General features: G+C 45.8%; 2 protein-coding genes across 14 annotated transcripts in view; both read right to left on the bottom strand.

Annotated features, from left to right (window-relative positions):
* Positions 1-1,053: 1,053 nt before the first annotated feature.
* On the bottom strand, positions 1,054-5,420 carry LOC118514402 (protein lin-28 homolog). The gene is made up of 4 exons (XM_036061283.1): positions 4,783-5,420; positions 1,676-1,779; positions 1,433-1,608; positions 1,054-1,361 (listed from the first exon to the last, which is right to left on the bottom strand). The coding sequence occupies exons 1-4, from the start codon at positions 4,865-4,867 to the stop codon at positions 1,226-1,228; spliced, it is 501 nt and encodes a 166-aa protein (XP_035917176.1). The 5' UTR covers positions 4,868-5,420; the 3' UTR covers positions 1,054-1,225.
* Positions 5,421-14,886: 9,466 nt separating this feature from the next.
* LOC118514366 (PR domain zinc finger protein 1) overlaps positions 14,887-27,921 on the bottom strand; it is a 33,837-nt gene continuing 20,802 nt past the window's right edge. For 3 of the 13 annotated variants that reach the window (XM_036061214.1, XM_036061215.1, XM_036061210.1), the window contains 3 exons: positions 22,159-22,566; positions 18,484-21,097; positions 14,887-18,399 (listed from right to left, as the gene is read on the bottom strand). In XM_036061214.1, the coding sequence (XP_035917107.1) occupies positions 17,969-18,399; positions 18,484-21,097; positions 22,159-22,554 (3,441 nt within the window). In that variant the 5' untranslated portion in view covers positions 22,555-22,566 and the 3' untranslated portion in view covers positions 14,887-17,968. Of the gene's footprint in view, positions 18,400-18,483; positions 21,098-21,198; positions 21,238-22,158; positions 22,567-23,840; positions 24,365-26,445; positions 26,981-27,921 lie in introns of those variants that run through there. The other 10 variants (XM_036061213.1, XM_036061216.1, XM_036061211.1 and 7 more) reach the window with 8 other exon arrangements.

Below are 27,921 nucleotides of genomic sequence, written 5' to 3'. Positions count from 1 at the left end.
TATTTCTGCACCTCCCCGTTTGCATCATCTCCTCTGCCTCCTTCTCCTCCTACCAGAGGGGTGAAAAGAAGACAGGAACCACTTCGGGCTCGCATCAAAACCCACTTCATCATGGTGATTGGAAATGTCGAGCCTTATCGATGGGCGAGCCTGGTTAGTCCAAAAATTTTCCCCGAAAGTGACACATTACCGTAATGAAAAACCGTAACTTCCGTGGTGGTGCGTTATGGTCCATCGTTGGTTGGTATATTTGGTGCTGAATTTAAAGCGCAATAGCTTCTTTACTTGCCTAAGTAAGTGTTATGATGGAAGAGGATCGGAGTGAATGTGTTTTATGAGTTTGGGTGTCAAATAAATTTATGAGATAAATTATGCTAAATGTGTACGTAGCATGTAGTAAAACGGCCGAAAATTGCAGACAACATTTTGCGGCGGTTTTATTATGATTCAATTGTAAAGTTTTATTCTGTTTGATTTCTATGTATTTTAAAAATTTGTTGGCTTAAACTGAAAGGTTAATTTTACCAGAACTAATATTTACTTATTATTATAAAACTAGTGCTAAATGAAAAGCATTTCTTTTTGCAAAATGTACAAAATTTCGAAAACAAATCAAACCAATCTAAAACGCTGTGTCAAACCATTCTAACATGATCTAAATTGTTCGATTTGAAAATCATGCAACAGCGACATCTGTGGTGAGATAAAGAAAGCTCGTTAGAGCCGACTACAGCGCCTCATCTGGACAGGATTGAAAGCTACAAACGTTGTGATAGTTATAACAACCTCCACCAGATGACGCTCCATCTAAACAAACTCCAAATTGCGAATGATGAGAGGTGACGGTTAATTAGATTTTATAGAAATTGAATTATTTTAATATAAATTTGACAACATTAGATATTTTTTCGAAAGCTAAGGGATTTCTACTCAAGAAAAGAAATAGCATTTCGAAGATTAAAAGCTCTTATTATAAGAAAATTACAAATTTTGGATGCTCTTTGATTTTATCACATTATGCACCTTAAAGAAGTGAACAGACGACAGGCAAAAATTGATGATACTTCATATAAAATTTACTTTATTTTTTTACTCTCTCGTTGTTTCACATACTTGCTACCGCTTATTAATTCTATTTTAGCTTAAAAAGGATATCTGCCACTAAGAACTAAGTGTTTCGAAAATCGAATTGAACCACCAAAAGCTGCCATTTGCCTAGGAAGAATCATTTTGCCGGAGGTTTCGTGGGACAGTCCGCTATGAGATGGTCCTCGCTTCGACAGTTATGGCAACGCTTTGGCAGTGGTCCCAGCGCACATTTCGACGCTATATGGTTGGCAAACTCTCCACAATTGTAGCACCTAATGTAGAGGGAAACAAGGATGGTGATTAGTGAAATATATTAACGCAACATTCGATCAGTCACATATACCTCACTTTCCGGAACCTTCGCTTTTTACTGTACGGTCGGAAATCACTTCCCTTGCATTCTGCATGTGATGGACCGTAAACGCTGGTCGCTTCGTATCCTTTCCCCGTTAGCTTCGACTCAAACTCAACCTCTTCGTTTTCACCCAGCGATCGAAATCCACCCATCTGTATAACGCTCTGGAAAGTATAAGACGCACATTAGATTATTCTTCTAATAGCCGACCGATGTTGTCCGTAATGCTACCTGATGCACAAACACTTCCTGCCCACCGTCATCGGGCGTTATGAAGCCCCAGCCTTTCACCACGTTAAACCATTTACAGCGTCCTCTTCGTGGTCCCACTAGTTCTGGTAATAAGAAAGATTGTATTAACCGTTACTATAAACATTTTAAATCAAATATATAAAGGACATCTCAGGAATCTAAAGTCGTTCGCCCAGAGGTCACAAAATCGCGGCTTAATGTCAACCCATCCGCGTACCGAGCTCTGACAGGACACAGGCATTGGCCATTCATCAAGAGTTTTTTTTTTCTCATTAAAAACCCAGCTGGACATATCTCACGTGCTCAAATTTGCATTTACAACGCCAAAGACCTTCTTTTTCCCTTCCTTCTTCAAGACACAGACGAGAAGGAAGCACAACTGCGAAGCAAGGATCGCGGTATGAAATAGATCCTTTCTGTTGTTGTGCGTTGCCTCCTCAAAAATGTCTTCCCCAATCCTAACGGTACCAACGGCGGGCCCATGCGCTTCATGGACGTGGAAACCACGTCATTTATGACAGGCAGCAATCTCAGGTCGGAATCTCGTTTGCTGGAATCCTTTCATAAGACAACACATGCAACAAAAAAACATGCTTCATCTTTTTTTTTGGTTGCCTTGCTGTCCAAATTTTCTTCAGTTCATCAACGAACCGGGAAATGAGACTTTTCAACAACATAAAAAAATCTGTAGAAAAGAAACCGGTTCGCCTTCCACCGTGAAACTGATTTCTTGCTTTGTCCTTTGCGTTTGTCTTGCTTGCATTTGCCCTAGCTTATTAGACTAATTTTTGCCCGCGACGCCGTACAAAACACATCCCCAACTGGGCCTGTTTACAAGCATGTGAATAAATTATGATTAGAAACACATTAGTCCGATCGCGACCGAAGCAGTGCGTAACCCCGAGCAAGAAGAAAGCAAAGCTTTCATAGCAAGGGAAAGGGACGATTTCACTTTTCGATTTTCCTGCTTTCGGTACCAGCGGAGGTCGTCCGTACTTGAGCAACTTGTCCGTAGCACGTTGGCATGTCCATAAATTTTTGCCGAACCGAACCCTCGGTACCCCGTGACAGGAAGGATTTGCACCTCGTGCCCATGGATGTGTAACATGGGGTCCAGTTTTCGCGGTCCCCTTACGGTTGCCTTTCGACGTTCCGTTGCTCGTCGCCGGAGCAGGTTTCTAATTTTTCCTAATAAAGGATTATTTAAATGAGGTCACAATTGTATCGTTTCGGGCAGCAGCAGAAAAAGAGGGGTATGCCAGCCCTTTTTCATGTAACAATTGCGCGATGGACAGCGTGCAAATGTCTCCTGGTTTTTTGCTTGGACAATCCTCCTCGGGCAAACAGGATTCCTTCGCTTCATTTCTAGACCCTCTATTTGCTAGACCATTTGAGCTGTTTATGTTTCGGAAAAGGATACACCTATGGGGGGAGGGGGGGGGGATGCAAAAGGGTTGTTCGGAATGTTTAGAACAAGTAAAAGCGAGGTGAATGATGTGTAGAAAAAAAAAAGACTTGTAGTTTCTGCACCTTTTGTCGGTAATGTGCGAGGCGTATCATTTGCTCGTGAGGTTAATTAATCTTCCTTGCTTGAAGAAAGAGGTAGTACAGCCTGCGTATAATAATTGAGATTTATTGATGTCGAAGTGAAAAACAAATGCAATTGCGCTTGTGGATTTGGCAGAATTTCATGCAAAGTATGATCAGCATGAGAGTATGCAATCGGATAGTCAAAAATCACTATTGTGAGGTATTTTGGAATTATTTAGCAAGGACTGGCATTTTTTTCTCAAGCATTTGATTGGCCTGGCATGGATCCTTTGGATGTAAGAAACTCTGAGCGGTAGTTTTCCATGAGTTTTTTATAATAATGTTCATAGATTATGATTTGATGCTCATAGGTATGATTTAGGATTTTTACATCAGGTCGATTAGATCAGGTTGTTCTGATACAAAATTATTGATCTCACTACTTATGATTCATTTTGATCGGCTACAAATATGAATTTGAGCATTTGAATGCTGTCTGCTTTACAATTTTGTATAAGATTTCCATTTGCAAATGATGAAACGGACCTGACCTGACTGGGTAGGTGAGGCTTGATTCATAGCAATACGACTTATAACATAACATTTAAACTCACTAAACCATCGATTAGAATGTTGATAAATTGTTTTTGGATAACTCCTTAGGATGATTAACGCTACAAATATTGTAATTGTTTGTATATGGGGAATCATATTTAGAACATGGAATAAAATATTATATTAAAAATTCATGTGACATAAAAGGACACATCAATAAGCTTGAAAAAAACTCCAAGACTTGGGCTACCGTATCATTAAAAAATGCTCTCAATTGCAGATTTGAACTTAGGAGTGCCAAACCCTTATAGGGATCCGAATCTCAGAATCCTAATAGGGACCTCAATCTCAGAATCTAGGAGCGATGCATCAAGACTAAGAGCGATGCAACAAAATGCTTTCAATCCTGCTTATTATATTGCTTGTTCCTTCAACTTTCTTGCACCGTGTCGCTCAATTGACCAACTTAACTTCATCCAAGACTTCTCCAAGAATGATGAAAGCAAACTACAGTACCATATCAACTCACTCTGCTTATCCTTAAGGATCCTTAAGAATCAAATCCAATTCGAATAATTCTACGGAGCGGATCTTTGGATCTTCCCAGTCCCGCATTTCCCAACTTTACTTGTATCGTGGAGTTCCCATGACAAGTTGTGGAGAAAAAATCATAAAATCACCAATTAGACTTCCTTCTCATAACTTCATTAAATTCTTCCCTTAGAATCGTTCGAGACAACCTTTCAGCAAATGAGATCGTCAAGAAAATGTCCCCTCCGAATGAGAAGCACCAAAGTGTCAAATCAACCTTCCAAGAATGCATCCGCAGTGCGAGCTGCAGTCCAAAAATAACAAAAAGAAGCTAGCAAGCACACACACACAAACGGTACACCACGTGCCAGTAATTGGAGAATCCGAATCGGAAGGGGACGTCTTCGGGCAGATTGGGGTTACGGTTCTTCCATTGACCCTTGACTCCGAAGGTGACACCTTCTGCTTACCTGCCTGCTCTTCCGTCCCCGTCGCTTCCTGCTGATGCACTTCACCGTCAGGCACACCATCCAAATGGAATGATCCGCTCGCCATCTCAGGTACTTCCGTTTTCGGTTTTGTTTTTTGTTTTGTTGTTGGTGCAGAGGTGCAAAAAGGAAAACCTACCCCTGTGAGTGTTTCCTTTCTTACATGGCGCTCTGTGCTGCTAATGCACCTTTAACAAACGAAACGCTCGGTTTCTTCACTTCTTCCCCGTATCCGTTGAGGGTTGCTTCACTGGGTCAATGTATGATTGGAATTTGAAGAATGCACCACCGCTACCGACTGCAACAGTGTATAGTGTAAACAAAGCCTCCCTTCTCTAGTGGGGGCCCAGCACCCTTCATAACACATACGCACACGCACACACACCACTATCTCAACAGCTTCATCACACAGTCTGACAACAGGGCAGCAGGCACCGTTCATTCACAAAAACCATTTCTCTTCTCGGTCTCGGTCGCACGATCGTGGGGTGGAGGTTTGGGTAGGGAGCTTCTTTTTCACCCTTCCAACTTATACTACTCCTCCTTACCAAATCACAAGATGGAGAACTTATGGCTAAACGCCACCAAAAACCTACGATGTTGTCACGCTGGCGCGTGAAATTCGAATGCCGCGCGGGGTCGCTCGCGGAAATACGGTCGGTGCGGCATCTCGTGCGTGATCGTGTGTGTGTGTGTGTATGCTTGGTGCGAATGGGACAGAGCAACAGTGCTACGCACTATTTTGTGCGTGTAGTGCGTTCGCGCGCGCAAGAGACCGAACCTACGAACAGCACCGAGTGCACGTGGTCTAGCGGCCTTGCATGATGTGTGTGCGCGCAGTGTACCGTTTGAAATTCGGGCGCGATGGGTTGAGCGTGAGCGAGACCCTCCAAACCGACGACCATCCTCCTGCTTGCACCACGGGAAAGGGATGAACTGCGACCCCGAAAGAACCGTTTTTGCTGTTATCGGATGCGGACGAACGTTCTTGCCCGTCGAGCCCTTTTTCAGGGGGAGGCGAGTGGGGAGGGAGGACGATTCATACGTGAGTGCGTTGGGTCCTCCACAATATTTTATTTCTTTTTTTCGGGTTTAGTCGGGGGAATTGATGTTGCAACCATCGTTCCCCACCCGTGAAGTAGCGCCACACAAGTGAACGCATTCCAAAGTGGGTTGGGTGGGCTGCACAGGGCACGAATTGCGGGGTGCGGTTTGTGTGTGCGTGTTTGGCAAGTGGTCACTGAAGACGAGTGCGCCTGTGCAGGCGTTAGAATTGTGCGTATGTGTTTGTGTGTGTGCGTGCGCCACAAACAGGATGGTTTTTGGGAGGGTACTTGCTAGGTTCATACTTCTGGAACCTCCTTGATGTGGTTTTTCGCCAAGGAAAAATTGTTGAATGGATTATTAAAGTCAATTTTTTTTATTATTTGATTCAGGATAATTATTTTAAAAATCTGTTTGTTAAAAACTTAGACTTAATTTAAGCTTGGCGAAGTCTATGCTACTATTGAAAACAATTAAGAACATTAAACTATCTACAATACAGGGGTTTTCAGTTGATAAGGCAGTAGCATCCATGTTTATGGCAGGCTTCTTAGATGTAATGGCAAACAAAGTTAGTTGATATGGAAACGGCTTCAAATGACAGGAAAATCAAATACCTTTTATAGTGATGTCCTCAGATGATATTGTCGTAGTAGCCGTTGATATTCTACACGTCCTTTCAGCGCACGGGTAAGTGCGTGCAATATCAACGGCTACCATGAGAATATCATCTTACAATCACAATTTGTGTATTTTTTTTAATAAAAATATTCCAAAGCATTTTTAAGTGTTATTTTATTGCAGTTTGATCGATTTTATTCACCGCATAATTCTATCATATCCATCTTCAAACCTTTCACGGCTTCACATTTCTATCAAATCCCCATCTACAACCACACACACTCTTGAAGAAAAACATTCGTCACGCAACTGACTGACCCGCATCTAAAGATCCCCCCACCACCCATAACCCCCCATTACCTCTTCCTGCCCGCCACAAAATAGACAGCCAACTCCAAAGCTCCAAACCCGGTCACTGGTTTGTTGTTAAACATTATTGCGTCGCACGCGTCGTTTTGCTCTTGACGCCGTCACTGTTTGCGTGCGTTCGTTCGGCTACCGTCAGTGCTCTCAAGGCTGCTGCTGCCTTTGATGCGTCTTGGAAAGCAAGGCGGAAATACCCCGGAAGACTCACCACCATTTGTCGTCTGACCGTTGTCGCCTGGGTTGGTTGGTGTCGCAAGCGAAACACAGACAGACGGGAACGATTTGGCTGCATCGGAGGTGTGTTTTGCAGAGCTGGTGTGCCGGGGAAGGGGGATGTTTTCGTGATTCGGGCGGACGTAAATTAGATTACTTCACGATTTCGGTGATGATGCGTTCGTGTGTTTTTAATCGTGTGCCAGCGGACAGAGACGAAGCGGGACGGTTTTGTTTTGCAGGCGATCAGTGGCTGCGGTTTGTGATGGAGTGTTCGTCCATGAATCATATTCAAAGGGAGTGATGGTCTAGTATAGGAGATAATCTGGGAAATAAAGCTAAATATCGTTCATTTGACTGTGAAATTTGAAATTTGACTGTGTAGTCAATTGATTTTGTTTGAAGCACAGATCTAAACAGTAGAGGAACTCGTGGAAAGTAACTGAAACTTATATTGTACTGCTGATCCACTGGTTATTGCCGAGTTTGACTGAATCCTCGCCTTTGTAGAACAGTGGCCGATCAACCCAAGAGCAGAAGGAGCGGCCGCTCGTGGCCTCGTCTTTTAGGGGGGCCTCTTCGGCGAAGGAACTCCTGTTGCTTCCCTTTAATATCACAATTAAAGGTGTATTAACTGCCATTCCGCTCGGGGCCTACAAATATATTGAGCCACCACTGTTGCAGAATGAGCACGATAAATAGAGGCTTGCTCTCCGACGCCTAAATTTATACCAAAGAAAAGCAGTGAAAGTTGAAATGAACCCCAGATGTCTGGAAGAATAACAGCTTGTGTCTGTGCGGCGCTTTCGATCAGGAAATCAGAGCAAACACCTTAACAGTGACGAAGATTTGTTCTGAATAAGCTCCACGAAAATGAAACGTTTTAAACACCACATAATCAACAGAAGAAGCAAAGTTCAAAGTTAAGGTGAAAAATATTCTGCGTTCGGCACCAAGTTCCCCAAGAAGGATGTTCTTGCTTTAATAGTTTACTGAGCCGGGGACATCTTGAGGTGTCACCCTCATTAATGTTACGAAAAGCAGAAGCGCTTGAGATGAGTCCGAAGCATTGTGTCAATAGATCTCTATAACCAGATTGATGAGCTAAAGAGAAACTTCCGGAAATTTCTCAGACTTAAGCAAAGATTTTTTATTATTTGAAGCAACAAGGAAATGGAAAATGGTAATGCCCTCAGATGTTTGCCGTGATCCCATCCAACCGCTCCTCAAAGCATTTTTGTTGAACACTCTTATTTTGAAGCTACTCACATAAGAGGATTTAGGAAGTTTTTGGCTAGGAAATAGTTAATTATCTGTTAAACATTTCTTTCTTGCTTGAGTGTGTTTAGTACCTTCAGCACTATTTTTTTTTCTTCTGACAGTGACACTCAACATCTTTTTCTGTATATTTCTTTTTAAGAGGATGTCTGGAAAGTGATATCCTTAAACGAACCCAACCCGATCGTACGCATCTTCTCAGTGCAACTGGTGCAATACAGCATTGTCAACCGGCTTTGTACAGCAACGAAACTGATCGCATCAAACACCTATCGATTAAAAAAAGCGTAACCCGGGAGAGAATAGAATAGGAAAACACATCCGAAAGCTGATACGCATCCCGTGCTTCACGTGAGACCCGCGCCAAGGTTTTGTTTTCCGCGTGACCTAATTTGCCCGAATCCTGAGGGCGACACGTGTACCTCCGTTCAGGACCTCCGACAGATTAGGGGAAAAAAAATCAATCGAAAAACACACCAAAAAACAAAAAACACTGCAGGGAAACATGTCAAAATGTTGCAACTTAATTCATGCATGCATGCAAATAAGCTTTGCAACACGGGCTAGTTTGGGACCAGGAAACGGGACCGACACGGGCCTTCGTTCTAATTGACACTTGAACAGCACAAGCACTGAGGCAGCTGTCAATCAATGTCCGAATCGTGATTCGTGTCCAGGCGGGGGTCCCAAAAATCCGATAATATCTTCCGATTTCGATGCGATTTTTCGCTCATTTTGCCCAAAGAGGGGAGAATATAAAAACGTAAGGTATTTTTGTAGATGCCTTGCTAATGCGATGATATGAAAATATTGTCTAAAAAAGGAGAGATTACAAAGCAAAAAGTAAAATAGACCTTTTAGGGTGCCTGCCTCGCCTAACGCCCGCTATTGAACAAAACGCCCGGAAGGACACCAAATCGATCGAAAATCGGTCAACGGGCCAATTTGCTTCTGACCGGCACACGGTTCGGAGATTTAATCCGCTTCTCGGGACCCCTTCGTCCGTTGCTGTGGGGTGTAGGGATGCATGAATGCATTCACTGCACTCTGGACAATGGGCACGCGAGCAATGCAGCAGCTGGTATTCGACCGTTGGTGGTTGTGCAGAGCTAGGGATGTCCATCGATTGGCATAGAGTTCTTTGACCGTTTCAAACTTTTTGATATCCCTTCGGAAATGTCGGTTTGCACGACCGTAAACAGGCTACGGAACACGGAAAAATGGAAAACAAGTAAGCAAAACTTTCACTTTCAAACGACCAGATCATGGGAATCATTTCCCGTGTGATTTTATTCCGTTTTGTTAGATGTTATTTACAATGCTGTCTGAAAACTGGAATGTTGTGTACTGTTTTGGCAATTTGCTATCACTTGTACTGTTTAGTTAGCACAAACATACATTTCTGTTTGGTTGCAATAACTTTACTCCGTTTGCTGTTGCTCGTTATCACTAAATTCAAAAAATTCGTATATCACTAAATTCAGCGATAAGCACTTGGGTTTGTGTAAAAATAAACGGCCTTATACTGATACGCATCTGAAGAGTCCTGCCATTTTGGGTCCAGTTTTTGTTGGAGGATCTGCGCATGAGCATACATGGCGGAAGCTGGTTTGAGAGTGTTAGTGCGACATGGTTCTCAAAGATTGAAACAAAAAAGTGTTTGTTAGGAATTGTATCAAATCAGACAACTAACTGTACAATTTTCTGGTATCTTCATAGTTGAATAATGCTTTGATCATAAATGGTGGTAATTTATGCAATTTTAATTCAATATTTTCAGCTTTTTCAGAGTGTGTATTTTGATAAATTATTTGTTAAGATACAATTTGAATCTTTCGTAACATTTATAAAGAATACAAGGTGCATTAAAATAATTAAAGCGTATTGGTTTTTTGAGGACAAATTTTTTACTTAATTGAGCAGTAAACACAACTTAAAAAGCAAAGGAGATAGTGGTTCAAATCTCAAAGTGTCAAGGACTGTGCCTTGAAAACGCAGGGCTATATATTTTGATAAGGACAATTGAAGTCATAATTAATAAACAATAGATATAAAAGAAGGTCAACTCGACTTCAGTTGAAAAGAAAGTAAGCAGTAAAATTATTGTTGGATAAACAGAGAAGGGAAAAAATTTAAAGGAAGAGAATCAATTTAAGAAAATCTTTAAAATTGATAGACAAACCACAACACAATTACACACGGCCTGGTCTTATTGCTAGCTATAAATTTAACATTATTAAATAAAATTGCAACTTAAAATTAAAATTAATTGTGTTGGTAAAATAATAAAATTTTATCATAGCGATTTTGAAAAATAAAAAGAGTTAATGCCATCCTTCCTATTCACGAGTACAATTTACTATGCCTTTCCTGTCCTTTATAATGATTTAACAATTGTTCAGCACCATCTTGACCCATTCTACACTCTTACAATCAACAATAAGGTCAACAACCATTTCGTACCATACTGTTTTCCTTTCCATGGTACAACCACGAGTAGGACTCTCATCATCGCATTCTCACATCTCCTTTCTGTCGCGTGTCCCTTGCATAATCTGTCAACGGTTGTTTTCTTTCGTCAAGTGAACCACCACCTTTCGCTGACCTCAATGCAAACAATCGGCTCGATTGCTGCTGACAAGACAAAATTCGTTCGATTAGGCACTGAAACAGAACACTTCACAGAAGCCTTCGTTCAGCGTGTCCTTACTGTCATCGGTTTGGGCTGGTCGATTCTTCGGCCTAGTCGATTACACCTCTTTTTAACCACCAGAAGCCATTTTGTTTCGGTGCATCCTTCCCCACACGGTGGTGCGTTACAAAAAACGGATGGGCGTTGAATTGTGTCGCTAAAAAACACAGTATCGGCCGTTGTTGATTGGTCGTTTTTTAGCACCTCCGAAAAGCGAGTCACCGCTGTAACGAAACTGCAATCGTTGGTTGTATCGTTCGAACACGCGTCTTTCTGCTGCCGAGGGTGCGTCAGCGTCACCCTCCTGTTTCGAATGCAAACCCGTGCAACGGTGCAACTTGAAGCTAGGGGAGAGAGTTTGGAAAATGCACCGCATGTCAACAGCCGGCCGACAATAGCCAGAATCGATGGCAAACCCGAGAGGATTAACACGAGAGGGGATGCAAATACACCAATGCAACGGCCGATCGGTCCGTCGGCTGGTGCTGCACTCGTATAGCATGCGTACCCTTGCGAGCAGCGTACGAAAAAGGGGAAAATGGGAAAATGAAATTGGAAGGGAACGCTCGGCGGTGGACGGAAGCACTGGAAGGGAGGGAGAAACCGGATCGGCAGGGAAGGCGGTTAATGCCACCGTTATGCACCGTATGTGGGTGCGAGGATTGTTGGCAAATTTTCGAATCGATAAGGCATCGTTGACTTACTTGAGCGAAATTCGTCTGAGTTTGTGAGGCTTTTTGTACAAAATTAGTCAATTTTTTTAGTAAGCCCTCCAGTTACTCTTAAAATATGGGAAGAAAAATAAGAAATAGATTTGTTTAATTATTTTATAAATTTGATCGATATTTTTTAATTTTATTATTTTAATCTTATGCATCTCACATGGTTGGATTTTTTATAAAAATTACAAAAAGGCAAATAAAATTTGAAACTGATCTGAACACACTTAATCAGAGCATTGATATCACGTCATTCTGATATATCTTATCGACAGCCAATTTATACAAATACCACATGATAGATTTGTTCTGTTATTAATAGAGATTATTATAAAGAACATTTTTTCAATAAAAAATAAACCATTAAAAGTTTGTTTTAAACACGCATATCCTCAAACTAGAGAGGCTACAGTATCGTTGTCTTAGACTCGCACTAGGGAGCATGAAATCCACACATAACATGTCCCTAGAAGTGATGTCCGGAGTGATGCCGCTAAAACTTCGTTTTGAAATGCTGTCGCTTCGCCTTCTAGTCCGTTCTTCAGTATCAAATCCCTTGATCGAAGAAAATTTTAAAGCGCTTCTAGAGACAGGTTCTAAGAGCAAGATCTTGAAAATCTACGAAGATTTTGTTGCCCTACAAGTGCATCCTAGCGCTCCACAGGCATTAAACCGTGCTGCCCTTCCTGAGACCTACAGTTCCCTTTTAACAACAGATTCCTCGTTGTACGAGGAAATTAAGACCATACCGAATGATCTTCGCCCGATGGTAGTTCCGGGCATTTTCAGGGATAAGTATGGTCATTTAGACCAAAGAAGCCAGTATTATACTGATGGATCATCCTCTAAGGAAGGCACCGGCTTCGGCGTTTTTAGTGAGTCCGCCGAAGCATTTTTCAAATTGCGGGAGCCGTGTAGTGTCTACACCGCAGAACTAGCCGCAATCTTGTACGCACTATTGATTATAGCAGCGAGACCTTCGGATCAGTACTTCATCTTTACAGATAGCCTTAGCGCTATCGAAGCACTACGATCCCCGAAGGCTGTTAAGAGTCAGGATTTCCTGGTCATTAAAATCATAGAATTGCTTGGCTCCATGTTCGACAAGGCGTTCAGGATTTCGCTAATTTGGGTACCTTCTCATTGTGGAATTCCCGGCAACGAGAAGGCAGACTCACTGGCCAAAACAGGCGTCCAACAAGGCGCATTTTACGACCGTCCGATCTCGGCCCGAGAGTTTCTTCGCCTACCACAGCAACTTTTCCTGTCTCGCTGGCAGAGCATGTGGGAGGCGGATGATCTCGGGCGATTCCTTTTCTCGATCTCTCCGCAAGTGTCCCTGCGGCCTTGGTTCGGTGGGCTCTCTGTTGACCGGGCATTCATACGCATGATGTCTCGACTTATGTCGAATCATTTCGCGTTGAATGCTCATCTTCAGCGTATAACTCTGGCTCAGACGAAGGTGTGTGGCTGCGGTGACGGATTTCACGATGTGGATCACCTTCTGTGGTCCTGCGTGGAGTTTGAAACCGCAAGACCCTCCTTGTTGGGCGCAGTCGAGGGCATCGGCAGACGATCGGGCACAGAAATTAGAGAAATTTTGGCGACTAGGGACCTCGCTTACATGAGGCTCATCTTCCGATTCGCCAGAGACAACGGTCTTATCCTTTGATTCCGCATCCCCATTATCCTTCCAATCCTAAGACCCCTACATTCCTTTTTTGTTATTCGTTGTGTTGTCCGTGTCTTAATTGTTCTTTGTAGTGCCACGGGTGGTCCGTTGACGGTGCAACAGTATCCGGGACCAAAGTCGACACTATCGTTAGAAGGGAGGCAGACTTTTCTGCAATAGTGTTCTTCATCTCTGCCTAGCCTTGATGGAGCGAGTTCGGCCTTGTTGGCGTTGGGTTCGGAGGTGGTCGGCGGGTCCTACCTCGTTATTAGCAGAAACCCTGCTGTTACGGAGGGGAACTCGCCGATAGCTTTTGATTTTGGTGCTGGCTTGGTCGAGCTTGGGCTATCACTGCTGGGCAGATACAGAGGCAAATGTTTGTGCTGTCCAAAACGCTGTTTTTTTTTTTTTGTTTAGTTTTGTTTCGCTCTCCAGATCCGATACACGGAAGGATGATCCGTTTACACACCACACTACCATCAACACAATACCGCCAGCAATAGTCCCGGACCTAAACATTTCTACAAATTCTACAATAGACCTGGATTTCCTCACTGCAATCGCCACACACCTACAACCGAGCATGCCCGGGATAAGGCTAAATACCAGGGAGGAAATGCCTTGGTAATTTCTTTGTGAATTTTTTGTTTTTGACATTTGTATTTCGTCAGCACATGCGGTGCTGACAATACGGCTCCTTGCCGTGATAATTAATAAATAAAATAAAATAAATAAAAGTTTGTTTAAATAAAAGTCCATTTCATTTCAAATAAACGAAAGCGTTGCTATAAATGCGTCCATGGCTGTAGAAATAACCTTTCTGTCTTCAGCCAACAAGCTTGGACGGTGCGTTTTTACTTTAGATATTGAAATGATTTTAACAGATCCTTTTAATACAGAACTTTCTATCTTTCTTATTTGAACAACGATTCAATAATCTATATGCTGTCGTATTATATCAATGTTGGCGGACAATATCAAATAAAACACTTCATAGGAATAAGTGCAAAACGGTGTAACAACAGAATGCAGCAAAATTAAAGAAAAAGCATTGAAAAAGTTTAATGGAAACAAATATTTAATATCAAAGTTTATCATGATAAGAGACAATATTTAAAAAAAACATAGAACAAGAAAAGAAAATTTTGGCCAGCTTAACAGTCTTTACCAGCTAAAAGGGAAATGGAGGTTTACACCATGTAATAACATTTTTAAAGAGCTCTATTACCAAAAATTTTGGACAAAAAGGAATAAAATAAAATTTAAAATAAAAGCTCCACAAAAAAGTTAATCAAAAATCGGACACGGCTACATCCAAGCACAAACTCCACCTAAGTTTCGGTTTCATATTTACGCACCCCTTACCAAACCGGTTTCATATTTACGCATCCCATTTCCCGATCGGTTTCATATTTACACACCCTCCCCTTTCGGATGTTCTACGCTAAAGAAAGCAAAGCAAGCACAGTTTTCGTGATTTTTTTTTTTTCAGTAAAGATTTTCTGTATTTTTATAAAGAGTTCCACTCGTTTCCCATTCACGCACAATTAGCTCATCGCTCATCGTTCGCTCACACACACACGCACACCCGCACTAGCAGTTCATCTTACGGCTACAGCAGTTAATTAATAATAATCACTTAGTCTTACTTCATATGTTGTTGTGTTGTGTTGTGTTTTGTTTAAATTATTATCAGTTAGGTAGCGTTCGTATCTGCTTCATCGGCGCGTATCGGTTAAGGATTATTTTTGTGTGTGCTTTTAATTCATTTTTTCTTATCCTTCTTTTTGTAATACACTAACGTCCCACCCGGAAAAAAAAAATTCAGCTGTGTAGCTGCTTATCAACCCCACTTCCATACTATACAAGCTCAGTGCTAGGGGTTTCGTTCCATCCGTTTTCTCTTTATCCACTATACTGCCTCCTGTCTCGCACCTTCGCTCGGCACAACAACGACAACAAACAAACAATCCTGTGGTCCTGCCGATCTATGCCTATCAGCTACAGTTTAGCAGCTTAGCCTAGTTACTATTGCGCTAATATTCCACTCGTTTGCGTTGCATTCGTTTATTTAGTGTATATAAGAGCCCATTTAACTTTAAAAGAAACAAAATACGCCATACTCTTTTTCTCAGGATCGCTCCCTTTTCCCTTGTTTCTACAACCAGCGCAGCTTGTTTGGTGGTCATTATAGACGAATTAAAATGCTTGCCTCGTGCGCGCCACCATACATGTCACCTCGGCAACATAAAAGCGGATAAAATTAACGCACTAATTCAATTAATCAGTCAGTTGGTGTGTGTGTGTGTTTTTTTTTTCTCTCCACTCACACTCGCGCGAATGAGCGGCTCCTTATAGTCTTATAAGCAAACAACAAAAAACTCATGGAAAACGTGATGGAAAATGATCAACATTTCTCTGTTTTCTACACACACACACACACACACACATGATCGCCACCACGGTGCGATGTACAAATGTGTTGATGGTTGATAGTGCGCGTATCATAGTATGTTATCATCCTGCTCGACTTATCGTAGAATATCCTGTGATGGTTTTGATCTCCGCCAAGATCGCAACTATTGCAGACTTAATGGCTATCGCTTAAACGCTATCGCGCTACAAAACAAGCGTGCGAGAGAGGAAGGAAAAAAACAATCTAAACACAAAATAAAGATCAACGAGTGGAGTTTCATATAAAACAAGAGATAAATAAAACAAATCAATCGAAAAACAAGTGTGATGAAACCGAAAGCACTAAACACCGCCGGGTGAGATCGGTCGGTGACAGTTACAGATTCATCCAGCAGCCTCCATCAAGCGGTGTGTCAGAGATGAGGAGCAGAAGAAGGGAAAAGCATGCTAACGAACAGCAAAGCGGATCAGTCAGTCTATCGGGAGAGGATCGGCTAACAGACGGGTGTTGCTTAGAATCGGTTTGGCCACTGTTTTGCAAGCATTGATTGCCTTCCATTTTGCAATTATTTCGAATAAAGTTTCCAAGCAAGGCAACCCTTCCCATTTAAGATTTTTAATGTGTGTGTGTGTGGTTTTTTTCTTAGCATTCTCACCTCTCTTATGAGCTGTATTTGTTTTATTTTGTTGTGTTTAGTTTCTTCGTTTTCGTATAAACTTCCTCCTTTACCTTTCATTAGTTGATATTTGTTTGTTTTTCTTGTTCGTGTTGGCTTAGCAGAACAACAATTGTTAAGGGTTAATTTTTTCTTCCGTGTTCACATTTTCTTTTTACCGTTTTTTCTTTAATATTGTTTCTCTGTTACTACTTATAGCACCAGCGTATGTTTCATCGCTTATTAGTTTTTTTTTCTTTTGTTTTGCTCTCCGCTCTTCACATCAGCTCTTGTTCACTCGCAGTAAAGTTTTAGCTTATCAATGTTTTGCGTTTTAGCGGTGTGTTGTTTTCTCTCGATATATAGTTTTAACTTTCCCTTTTAATCTAACGTCTTAACTCTGAGTAATAGTTATTAGTAAACCGGCGATCCACGACAAAACGGACGGGCCGTGGAGACCCATCCGCCGGGACGCGCTGGTTGTTTGAAAAAGCACCGATCTTCAGCTAACTCGTGTATTGTAATTTTCAATTACATCCTTACACCTGCCCCTTTCTCTCTGTGTACTGTGTTCCGTGTGTGTTTCGTGTCTATATGTTTCTGTGTGTATGAGTAGTTTAGTTTAAGTTTTTTTTCTTTGCTTAATATTACACACGCTCCACTCTTCTTCGTGCAATAAATTCACTCGTATATGTTATATGCTAACTCTCTCCTTCCTTCTTATAGCTAATCTGTTTTCCTTCCTCGGGGGAACTCGGACACACACACACGCATACCAAAAAAGGGAAACGGAACAATGCAAGTCAAAACACTGTCACGGGTTAGATGAATGCTACAAACAAACAAAAAACCCCCTCATCCGTGGCATCCCCCCAAAGGAAAACTATCAGTCAGTCTGGTTGTGGTTTTGGTGGCTGCCAGCCACCGCAACTCGTAACGAAAACAACACACGAGCGATCTGTAAACGAAAACGAACCACGCGCTAAATATTCCTAATTGCTATCAGACTTCAATTTTGATCTTTGATGCGTTTCGTTTGCTAATGTTGCTACTAAGATCTATGTTTTATGTTCCTAGTTAATCTATATCGGTAGCTCCCGCTTCGGCGGAAGTAGCGCCACCGGTAAGCCTTAGTCTCTATGCTTCTAAGCGCCACACCACTGGAGAGAATAGAAAAGAAGACGCCCACAACTAAATCGGGAGGGGGAGGGGGGACAATTTTGATCACAAATTCATATCCAACCTAGGTGGCGTACCATTAGCCGGCCTTGCCCCATTATTACAGCCATTATTTACAGCTCCGGCTTCATGCTTCGATATAGCTAGATAAGTTACGCTTCTTAAGACCACTTAATAGTATCTGCTTAACAGAGCCTAAGAGTTAGTACACGCCTTGTGCCCCGTTGTGAAGAGGAGATTTTAAAACAAGAAGACGGTTTCGACAGACAGGCCTCACTCACGAACGGCCCGCATACAGTCGTATCACACCGGGCTACGTACACTCGATCACCATCGGTTGGCTAGACTCGATCACACTTGGCCGGCTGGTGGGTTCGTGCTGTGATGCGGAACTGCTCGAACCACCCGCTCCCCCGTTGGTGGTCGTTTGCACCAGATGGCCACCGTAGTGCAGGTGCGGTGACGGTAGATTGTGGTTCGTACTGTTGGGGCTGTTGTTGTTGCTCGACGCGCCGTTACTGCTGGCGACACCGTTTGAGTGTTGCTGAATTTTGCCCGCCGACACCTTGTGTATGACCTGCTCGGAATGGTGATGGTGACCCAGACCGGCGTGAGGATGGTGCGGTTGGGCGGAGGTGGACGTGGCCGTCTGCACCACACCCGGACTGCCGTGGTGCGATGCGGGAAGGTGAGACATTTCGTAGAATTCGCGCCCACCTTCACCATCCGGTTGGCCATCCTTATCTGTTGCGATCGAGCGAGAGAGAGAGAGGGAATAGACATTAGAATTGACTACAAGTTCCGGAAATAGATGTCCACTAAACCTACCTAAACACTCGGAGGTGGCCGCCGCCGCCATCGCCAGCTCCTCCTCCAGATTGTTCGGCTTGCAGCTGGTCGTCTTCCAGTGCGTTCGCAGCCCGGACGCACTGATGTACTTCTTATCACAGCCCTGGCACACGTACGGCCGATCGTTCGTGTGCAGCCGCTTGTGCAGCTTCAGGTGCACGAACTGGGTAAACTTCTGCGGGCACAGATCACACGCGTACGGCTTCTGGCCGCTGTGCAGCCGCAGATGCGTCTTCAGGTTGGACGTAGACGAGAATCGCTTCTTGCAGATGTCGCACTGGTGCGGCTTCTCGCCCGTATGCACCAGATGATGCTTCTGCAGGTGCGCCAGCTGGGTGAAGGATTTCGTGCACACGTTACACTTGAACGGCCGTTCGCCCGAATGTGTCCTCAGGTGCACCTTCAGGTTCGACAGCTGGCCAAACGTTTTGCTGCACACATTGCACTCGTAGTGCATCTTCCCGTCCCGCTTACGCAACGGATACGGTAGACTCCGGTAGCCGCGCGAATTCGGACTGCCCGGGCTCATGGGACTGCCGCTCCGTGAGTACGAACCCCCGTCCGGACTGAGACTGCTCGGTGGAGATACACGCCCGGGGGACATGTGCGTGAGCGGGGTGAGCGGTTGCATGAGCGGATGTCCAAGAGGTAGCTGACCTTTGGATTGTAGCTGCACAAAGCCGGCCGGTTGAGCGGGGCCACCGCCGGGCGCCCCGTTCGGGACACCGGGCGATACCGAGCGCAGTGGGGTCGTCGACGATGTCGTCAGTCTCTCGTAGTGTCCACCGTTCAGGGGCGGACTGTAGGTGGAGCTGGAAGCGCTGTTAATCACACTGGCCGACCCGTTCGAGGCCGAGTAAATACTGCTGCTGGTGGTGCTGTAGCTCGGTACCGGCGATTCGTACGGTACGGGCGAGTGTGTCCTGTGCAGGTGCGGCGCATGATGCTGCGCACCGTGATGGTGAGGATGCAGATGATGATGTTCGCCCGGGTAGACGAGTGGGGAGGGCGAGGGAGAGGCACCGGCTTCCTCACGATCGTGTAGCCGATCGTGTCCGTGGTGGTAGCTGCTCTGGTGCGGTTGCTGCCCATGATGCAGATGGGGCGGCAGATGATGATGATGATGATGCGGGTGATGATGGTTGAGGTGGTGATGGTGCGGATGATGATGGTGCGCGAGTTCCGCATGTTCCGCCTCCTTGGGCTCCTGCTCGAGCGAAGTCTGAGATCGGGAGGTGGGCTCGGTAGGTTCCGGGGCCGGATTCTGGGAGCTCGAATCCGGACTGCAGGCAGTTCCGTACCTTTGCGACTTCTTGTACGAGTAGGCCATCTCGGTCGGGGACGTTGGAGGTGGTGTGGCGTTCGGCTGCCGACGGTGCGGATCATCCACCGACGGTGCACGGGTACTGCCGGTCAGGATGGTTTCCAGGATCGAGCTCGAGCTTGGTGGCGTGTAGCGGATGAAGGTTGCCGGGGACGTTGACGTCGGTTCTGCCTCGTAGTAGCTCTTCGTCAGCGGCACCACAACCGTCTCGGGCGTCGTGTCCAGCACAATCACGGTACTCGTAGCAGGCGTTACCTCACGCATTCCCGATACAATCGGTTCCGTACTCGCCGGGCCACCGATCGTTGCCACCGCTTCAACCTCCCGCTCGGTTGCAATCTCCAGCTCCGGCTCTACCTTGAAGTTCTTGCTGTTGTTTTTGAACTCGTACTTCAGCGGCATCTTCATCTTCACCTTGCGATATTCGTTCTTGTCACACGGCTCCGTTGTGCTCACCTTGTGCTGACCCACACTCGTTTCCTTCGGCTCGATCGCCTTCTTCGAACAGTCCAGCACGTAGTTGTGTTCGCTCTCGCTGTCGCTCGAGTCCTCCGGTGGCGTAAACCCATCCTCATGGTACCCATTGCTGTGGTAGCCCTCGTCCGACCGTACCGACCCATCGTTCGGCGTGAGCTGATGTTCGTACGCGGTTTCCTTCGTCTGCGAGATTGGTGAGTCGGCGTCCACCTCCTTAACGCTCTCCCGAAGCAGTGGACTCTGCTCTCGGATCACAATGCGAATGGGGGATCGATCCCGCAGGGTTTCGTCACCCGCACCGGAACCAGTACCACCAACCGGCCCAACATTTCGAGGCTCTCTCAGAACGGTCTGGTGGAGGGCGTGATGCTTGGCGGAAGGAACATGACCACTGGTCGGTGGGGCCGGCGGAGAAGGACTCGGCGTTGGTGTACTGCGCACCATCGCTGGCAGGTAGAGGCCCATCACGTGCTTCACGTGGTTGTACGCTACCTCCGGTGGGACGGGCTGTTTGTACGTCTTCTTCACGACCTCCTCGCGACAGATGGAGTAGGTCGCCCGTTCCGGGTCGATGTCGTACCCGAGCCGCTTGGCAAAGTCGCGACAGTACCACACCATCAGCTCCTCGTTCGGCATGATGTCGCGTATCGTGTAGAAGTAGATGTGTTCCTGGTGCTGGCACGCGACCAGATTCATCACCGAGAAGCTGTACGCGGACGCTACGTACCGCATCCAGTTGGACTGGGCCGTGTCTGACCCGTCCAGGTAGTAGAAATCACTGTCCTTGAATATCTGAAAGTGCGCGAGAAGAGAGACTCAGTTAAGTGCCCGTCTACCCACGAAAGGGATTGAAGCAAATAGCTTATTTACAGATTGGAAGATTGCATAAGTACCTTGATATTCCCATAGGAAACGTGTCGTAGTTCCTGCACCTGCACGCGGTTTATAGTTAGATGTGTTAGATGGGCGATAGGATGACCGGGAGATTGGTTTGAAGGTTAGAGATTTCAGAATTAGAGTTTATTGTTTTTTGGTTTGTGTGGTTTTGTACACGTCAGTTGACACGAGAAGCAGGAAGTTGATGTTATGGAAGTAAAGAAAGAAACATAAAGAGAAAAAAGTAGATTATAGACAAAGTTGTCGCATTGGTATTCCACTACATACGGCTAAGAGCTATGCTAAGAAAAAAGTGCACCAGTCCCAGACGAGCCCCGAGACAAAGACGCAAGTTAAGGTCAGCATTAATATTTAGCCTTAAGTGTCTTCGGCCGAGGATCAACCGTCCCGACAACAAAGAAATGACGGCGAAAGTTACTCCACCAGTAGTCCACCCAAGAAAATGCGCCGTATGTCTATATGTCTCTCACACTCACTCTCTTCCTCTCTCTCTCTCTCTCTGAGAGTCCTAAAGGGAGAGCCGGAAAATTGCTTCCTTATGGGGGTTGGCGTTATTGCGAGAGGAAAAAGCTGCTGTGCGTGTGGGAAAGAGATCCATCAATCGACATAAAGGCCAGCCTGACGCTTTTTCCTCGTGGGGTAGGTCCTTCTGGGGATGCTTTATATACACGAACTAAAGTGCTGCAGACAGAAGCGACTGGATGCAGTTCTTGCTGAGCAGAGTATTGAAGGGCTTTCCCAAGTGCATGCGAATAGGAAATACTTCAACTATTGTATATTGCGTGCGCTTGAGGTATAACTTTCCAGTTCGACAGAAATGCTTGACTACAGGGCAATATCCACCACCACCACCAGTAAGTCTTGAGAGAAAAAACAAAGTGACCTAAAGATAGGGAGCTGGCTAGCGAAATTCCGATTCCTTTGTCTAGGAGAGCCGTTTCTTTTCAGACACTTACCCGCCAGAAGTATCGCCATAGCTGTTTGTCACTGGGATGGCTCGGTGTGCGGACACCCTCGAACGGACCAAATCTGGTACCCCGAGGGATGACGCCTGTGCTCCACACTCCTTCAGTCTGTGGGGGAGAAATGCGCGAGGAGTTAGAATTGTCGTCGGTCTCGTTTGGCTGCTTCCGCCTTACCGTGGATGTGGGCGTCGACAGGACGAGGGAGGGTTTGAGCGTGAGGCTGCGGGGTAACGTTTTCTCCGCCCGGCCCGGTACACCCTTCTCGCAGGGCATGTCCGGCACGATGTAGACGGCCAGCCGCTCGAAGTCTTCCTCTCGCATACGCGTAACATCGTAGTCCTGCTGCGCGTTTGGCGTAACGCTTCGAGGGGGATTCGCTCCAGACATTTTGATTAGCTGCTGGTAAAGAAAGGGAAGCAAACCGTCACAAATTAATTAAACGTCTGTGGATGTGTGCGTGTGTACGTATGCGGATAAAAAGGCGTCACACCAGAGGAAGCTAGAATCGATTGGCGAGTTTTCCACCTGTACGTCATCCAGCCCCCTGCCCGCCCTCCCCTACAGTGTGCGAGAAAATGGCGACGAGCATCCATCCCTCCGCACACCGTTTGCTGGTCTTTGTTGTCTCAAGGTGAAGTGCCAGTGAAAGGATGCATTGGCGATGATGGCGCTACGATGCGGATGTGTCCAACCCGTACAAGCGTCCTTGCCGAGCGGCACGCAGACGGGGTTTTGGGTGGGAGTGAAAAAAGCCCGACTCAAGGTCAGCACCGAGCGCACCGGGTGCGTGAGCAGGAAAACAACATCAAACTGCGTGTGTGTGTGTGTGCGAGTGAGAGTATGTGTGAGCGAGCAAGCATCAGTGCAGTTATGCAATCCCTCTAATCCTGATGCAGCAGCAGCACACGAAGCGCTGTGGTGAGCGCGTATGCGCTTCTCGAGTGACGCTCGGAATGTTCCATGTGTCCTCCATACACGTACTATTTCCTTCGGAAAATAAGGGGAGGGGGGAACTTTGGGTGGATGGAAAATGCAGTTTTACTCGTTCCCTATTGTCCGTGGTCGCGACTGTGCACATGACCGGGCCAGGGAATGGAGGACTCGCGAAGCAGACAGGGGAGAAACCAGTAGCGACGTTCGGCGTTACGTAGCAGGCTCCCCATTTTCCCGTGCCGAAGTATCTACGTCGTGTCGGCTACTGCAGAAGCGTAATTTATCGATTCTGGTACGGGTCCATTCCCAACAAGATTACCATTGCGAATGCTAGTTCCTATAGGGTGCCTTCCTATTGTTGGCTGTGGCCACACACACGCTTCTCACATCAGGCCGGAGCAACTTACACCTTTGCTAGGTGACTGATTTACACCAGCACGAACGAAAGTGAAATATCAAAGGTCAGGCTCGAATGAAACTCGTCATCACACACACCCGCTCTCTCTCTCTCTCTCTCTCTCTCTCTCTCTCTCTCTCTCTCTTTAGCACGCAAATGTCCATGCCACATTTTCCGGTTGCAATGCCTTTTTAACTTTATCGCCCGAGACAAGAGTGGAGGGTTTTTATTATAACTTTGGGGAGTTTCTAGAATAGCAGCAATGTCATGCCATTTTTGGTTCACTTATGCAACGATACTGCAGTCAAGCAACATTTCAACACCGAGTCCTACCGGTACCCACCTAGTGCCGTGCGGTTGATAGAAACATTGGACACACTAGGACACACTTCCTGCAAGCTCTCTAGCACCGTTTAACATCCTTCACACAAGCGGAAGCACTAATCCGATTCCTGCACAACGATGCACGTGCTTGCGTGCTTGTTCGGGGCTTAAAAATGTCACCAGCGGCGGTGACAGCCAGCATCCACACGCACGCACGCACAATACAAAACTGAACTGAGCGCCCGAAAATCTGGCACAGGAACAAGGAAGAAGTGGCGCGTGATGCTTTAAACCACCCATTCGATCGATCCACCCGATCCCGAAGACCTTCCCGACCCGAACTGCCGACTGGGTTGCTACTAGCAGGAAGCTGCGACGCTGGGGCTTGCTGCGGAAGCTTGTCTTGCTCTCGTTTTGACAGTACCGGGAAGCGGACGACGGCAAGGAAGCAGGAGGGTGCAGAGCCCAACCGACCGACCGACCGAGAGCCGAAACTCCTCTACTGACCCAGTTTTCATGGGGCAAATACGTTTTCTGCTAAATGCCGCCTCATGTGTCGCCACCATCTCGCTCTCTCTCTCGGTCTCGTTTACTAGAGCGACTATCAGGAATAGATTGGGATAGGTCCGGGATGCAGACATCCGTTCGTGCTCGCTATCTCGTGCTAGCACAGTTGCTCCCGAACGGAAGGATATATGGAGACGAGATTCTCGAGCTCTCTCTCTCTCTCTCTCTCTCTCTCTCTCTCGGGATGCAGCATCCGTGGACGAGTTGGAGAGAAAACTGCCTGAGAGCTAAGGATGCATCAGAAAAATGCTCTCTCCTCGCAAAATGCACCAGGAAGTTCGTAACTGTGCTGTTGCTTGCCTGTCGGTACTAATGACTTTATCATCCTTTTTTCACTCTCGTTTTTTGGTGTGAAACTTTTTTTTTCTTCCCCAAACGCCAGTATCCATAACAGAGAGTGAGAGAGAGAGAGAAGGATTCCTTTCACAACAACAGCGTTGATGCGGGTGCTTTGCGCATAAACAGCAGCCGTTGCAATTGAAATGAAAACCGTCAAGAGTGAATCTTTTTCTTTGTGTCTGCGGAATGTGGTGTGCTTTATCCTGGCGTTACCAACAACAGCAGAGGGTGGGGGCCTGTGGGGGGGGGGGGGGAGGTCGATTGAGGTAGTCAAAGGAATTGGATAATGCATGCAGAGGAAAACAAACACATTTGTTTTGCTGTTGCTAAGCTACATTTTACTTTTCACCCGCTTTTCGGGTTCGCGTTCATGCGGCCCAAAAATACATTCACCGTCGGCTTTTCATCTGAGCCGGCTGAAGTGAAGCCGCGGAGAAAGAGAGAAAGAGAGAGCGGGGTGCGTATTTAAAGGGTCGTAAATGGGAGGGCACACTGCGCTCGCCACAGATGCAAATTACGTCCACCGGTGGTCAGCGGGCAATTGAGATTCCTAATAAACTTTCATCACTTTATTTTTAGCTACACAATCCTCTTCCGACCGGCATCACCGGCAACAGCATCCCCAAACTGCAGGGTGCACTATGCAATTCACACTATTCGCATACAGGCAAGCACGAGAGTAGCGAAGCGTACACCCCACGACCAGCCTACCCGTTCGACGTAGACGACAACGACGACGACGGCTGTTGAGAAAGGAGGTTGGGGAAAATTAGGGAGTGGCGGTTGGCAAGCGCCAACACGCAGGGAAGGGGTTTGTTGATGCAACCCGGGGGAAGCACCCGGCGATGCACCCGAAACTGTAGCCAAACAGGAAAAACCTTCAGCAAAATTCTTAACCCCACAACGGTCGGACGGTTTCCGTCCGGCGAACCGGGCACATCCCTCATGAGACAGACTTTTCGCAGTGCGTGACTCTGTGTGTGTGTGTAGGTGTTTGTCTCAACCCGGCTGCCATCTTGATTGAGTGAGGAGGGTGAGCTTTGCCAAAAAACGCAAACGATCGTACGGAATCGTACGATCAAGGTTAGGGCGGTTTCAGGCCCCCCGATCGTTGAATGACCGTTTTCAAGTTTGAAGCTGCTGTGAGGTTCTCCACCTCCTGTACCTCCCTTTTTTCCCATCTTTCCTGCCCTCCCCTCCTCCCATTCCCCCTTTTCAGCCCTTCAGTGGTGGTGGCAGGATGACAGATAGATGATGGCGGAACACTATTTGCACGCTGAATGTACGCGAAAAGTGAAGGTTAGCGAATAAATCATGTGAGCGTAATGGTTGGAGATGAAGGGTTGCGTTATGAATTGAGGGGGGGAAGGGTCAGTGGATTAGAAACGGATGCACTGTGATGAATGGCAATCGTCGAGCACATTCATGATCTAAGCAGTATATTAATAATTCTTCGAAATCGGCAGACGACTTGAGGTACTATTGAAAGAAAAATAATTTCTTTGAATTTTGTGAATGAAAATTTCCAGGAAAAATCATCGAACTTTAAAGCTTTAAAGAAAAGGCCTTTAAATCAACGAATCATATTATAACAATTTTATTCAATAAACTATAGAATTAATTGTAGATGAATGCAAATAATCACTTTCTTACATCTTCATAAATATGAAAAAACCTTTCCATAACATCTTCCAAGAAACCCATTCTTAATTGCTTACCAGAAAAATAGATTTGATTTAATAAATTTTGTTTTCACTTTTCTTTCCACCGACACACAGCTTAACGCGATCACACGCTTCTGTTTGCACACTTAAAAAACAAAACCAAAACAATGTTTCTGTTCACAGGTTCACCCACTTGTCGCCCGCGGTTAGCAATCATAGGCAATTAACGATCGTGCCGGCAGTCATACGTATATTGTGCCGGCATTGCACCAATGCAACTGATCGAACACTCACACACCGACCGACCGACAGACAGTTCGGTTTAGCACCGCACTCGATACTAATCGTCGCGCGAGTCGATACTGCACTGGCAGAGCGTATCGAGGCCCCGGGCTGTTCAACGCCCCTGCGTACACAAACACACGACCGAGCTAGGCGACGAAAACGCACCCGATCTGATGAGGAAAAGCGACTATCGCCAAAGCGGAAACTAGCAAAAGCGCTCATCCATCCGGATGCGTATTACTGAGCAAGTTCACGTCCACAAAATATCGGTTCATTCCCGGTTTAGAAACCCCTTTTTGTTTCTACCTAAACAAATAATCCTTCGGGCCCATCTGCCTGCAAGCAAAGCAAATAATAGAGTGGTCGAAAATGTCTTGCAAATGTTTCCCCGCCGCCAAGTGCAACCTTGAGCACAGGAAAATCGACTCCTGTTTTCGCGCTGGTGTTTGTTTGTAACTTCGATGTCAATTGGAAATCTCGCGCACGCTCTCACACACATCGGTGTGTTTGCGATCGTTGCAGTTTTAGTGCACCCTCGGTGATGTGTGGCCACTGAGTAGTGGTAGTTTGCATGGTGCACAAATCTGACCAGACGCCGGGGCTTGGTAGCCGTCCGGCCGACCGGCCACTTTTTATGGGTTATAATTAGGCGCAAGGTTAACCGTCGCTTGGTCGCGCTATTCTCGCTCCCGAATTTGTTAGCTAGCGCGAATAGTTTACTTCGCTCTCCCATGATGATGCTGGGAAGGGATAAAAGGGGGGGAAGCGGGGGGTGTAACGATCGCGTCACTGTTCGTTTGCAAATGAATTCGAAAATGGAAGTGTTCGCATACGTCAATATTTCAGTCAATGATGGCATTTGTTGGTACGTCGGATGGCAATGCACTTTTAATGGAAAATCGTTTACCCAAAGCCACTTTGTAAAAATATTTAAACACCCGACCACGTGTTCCATTTGATCAAACCTCGATGGAGGCGCCCAGCCTTTTGTTTCGAAAACGTTTCCGCACAGCACCCCCTGTTTCGTAACGTTCGTGTACGAAATGAATGCAACTGTGCTCGATGTGCATTATCATTGCACAACGTCGAACGACCTTCATCCAAACTGAACGCACATCATCCACGCGCCACCCACTAGCGAGAGTATTGCATTCCACTGGACGGTCTAATCAGCCGCGGGCACGTGACAATGGAAATCGTTTGCTCGGAGCGTCGGCCGGAATAGAACAAAAAAAAAAAAACGCG

Source organism: Anopheles stephensi, chromosome 3 (genome assembly GCF_013141755.1).
Source record: "Anopheles stephensi strain Indian chromosome 3, UCI_ANSTEP_V1.0, whole genome shotgun sequence".
Lineage (NCBI taxonomy): Eukaryota > Metazoa > Arthropoda > Insecta > Diptera > Culicidae > Anopheles > Anopheles stephensi.
This window is presented reverse-complemented; position numbering and strand designations above follow the sequence as displayed.

Excerpts from the sequence above, each read along its gene's own strand:
- LOC118514402 (XM_036061283.1), bottom strand. The coding sequence starts at position 4,867 with ATGGCGAGCGGATCATTCCATTTGGATGGTGTGCCTGACGGTGAAGTG. Across the intron at positions 1,609-1,675 it reads AGGAAGTGTTTGTGCATCAG|AGCGTTATACAGATGGGTGG; the intron begins GTAGCATTACGG and ends TATACTTTCCAG. Across the intron at positions 1,362-1,432 it reads CGAAGGTTCCGGAAAGTGAG|GTGCTACAATTGTGGAGAGT; the intron begins GTATATGTGACT and ends CCTCTACATTAG.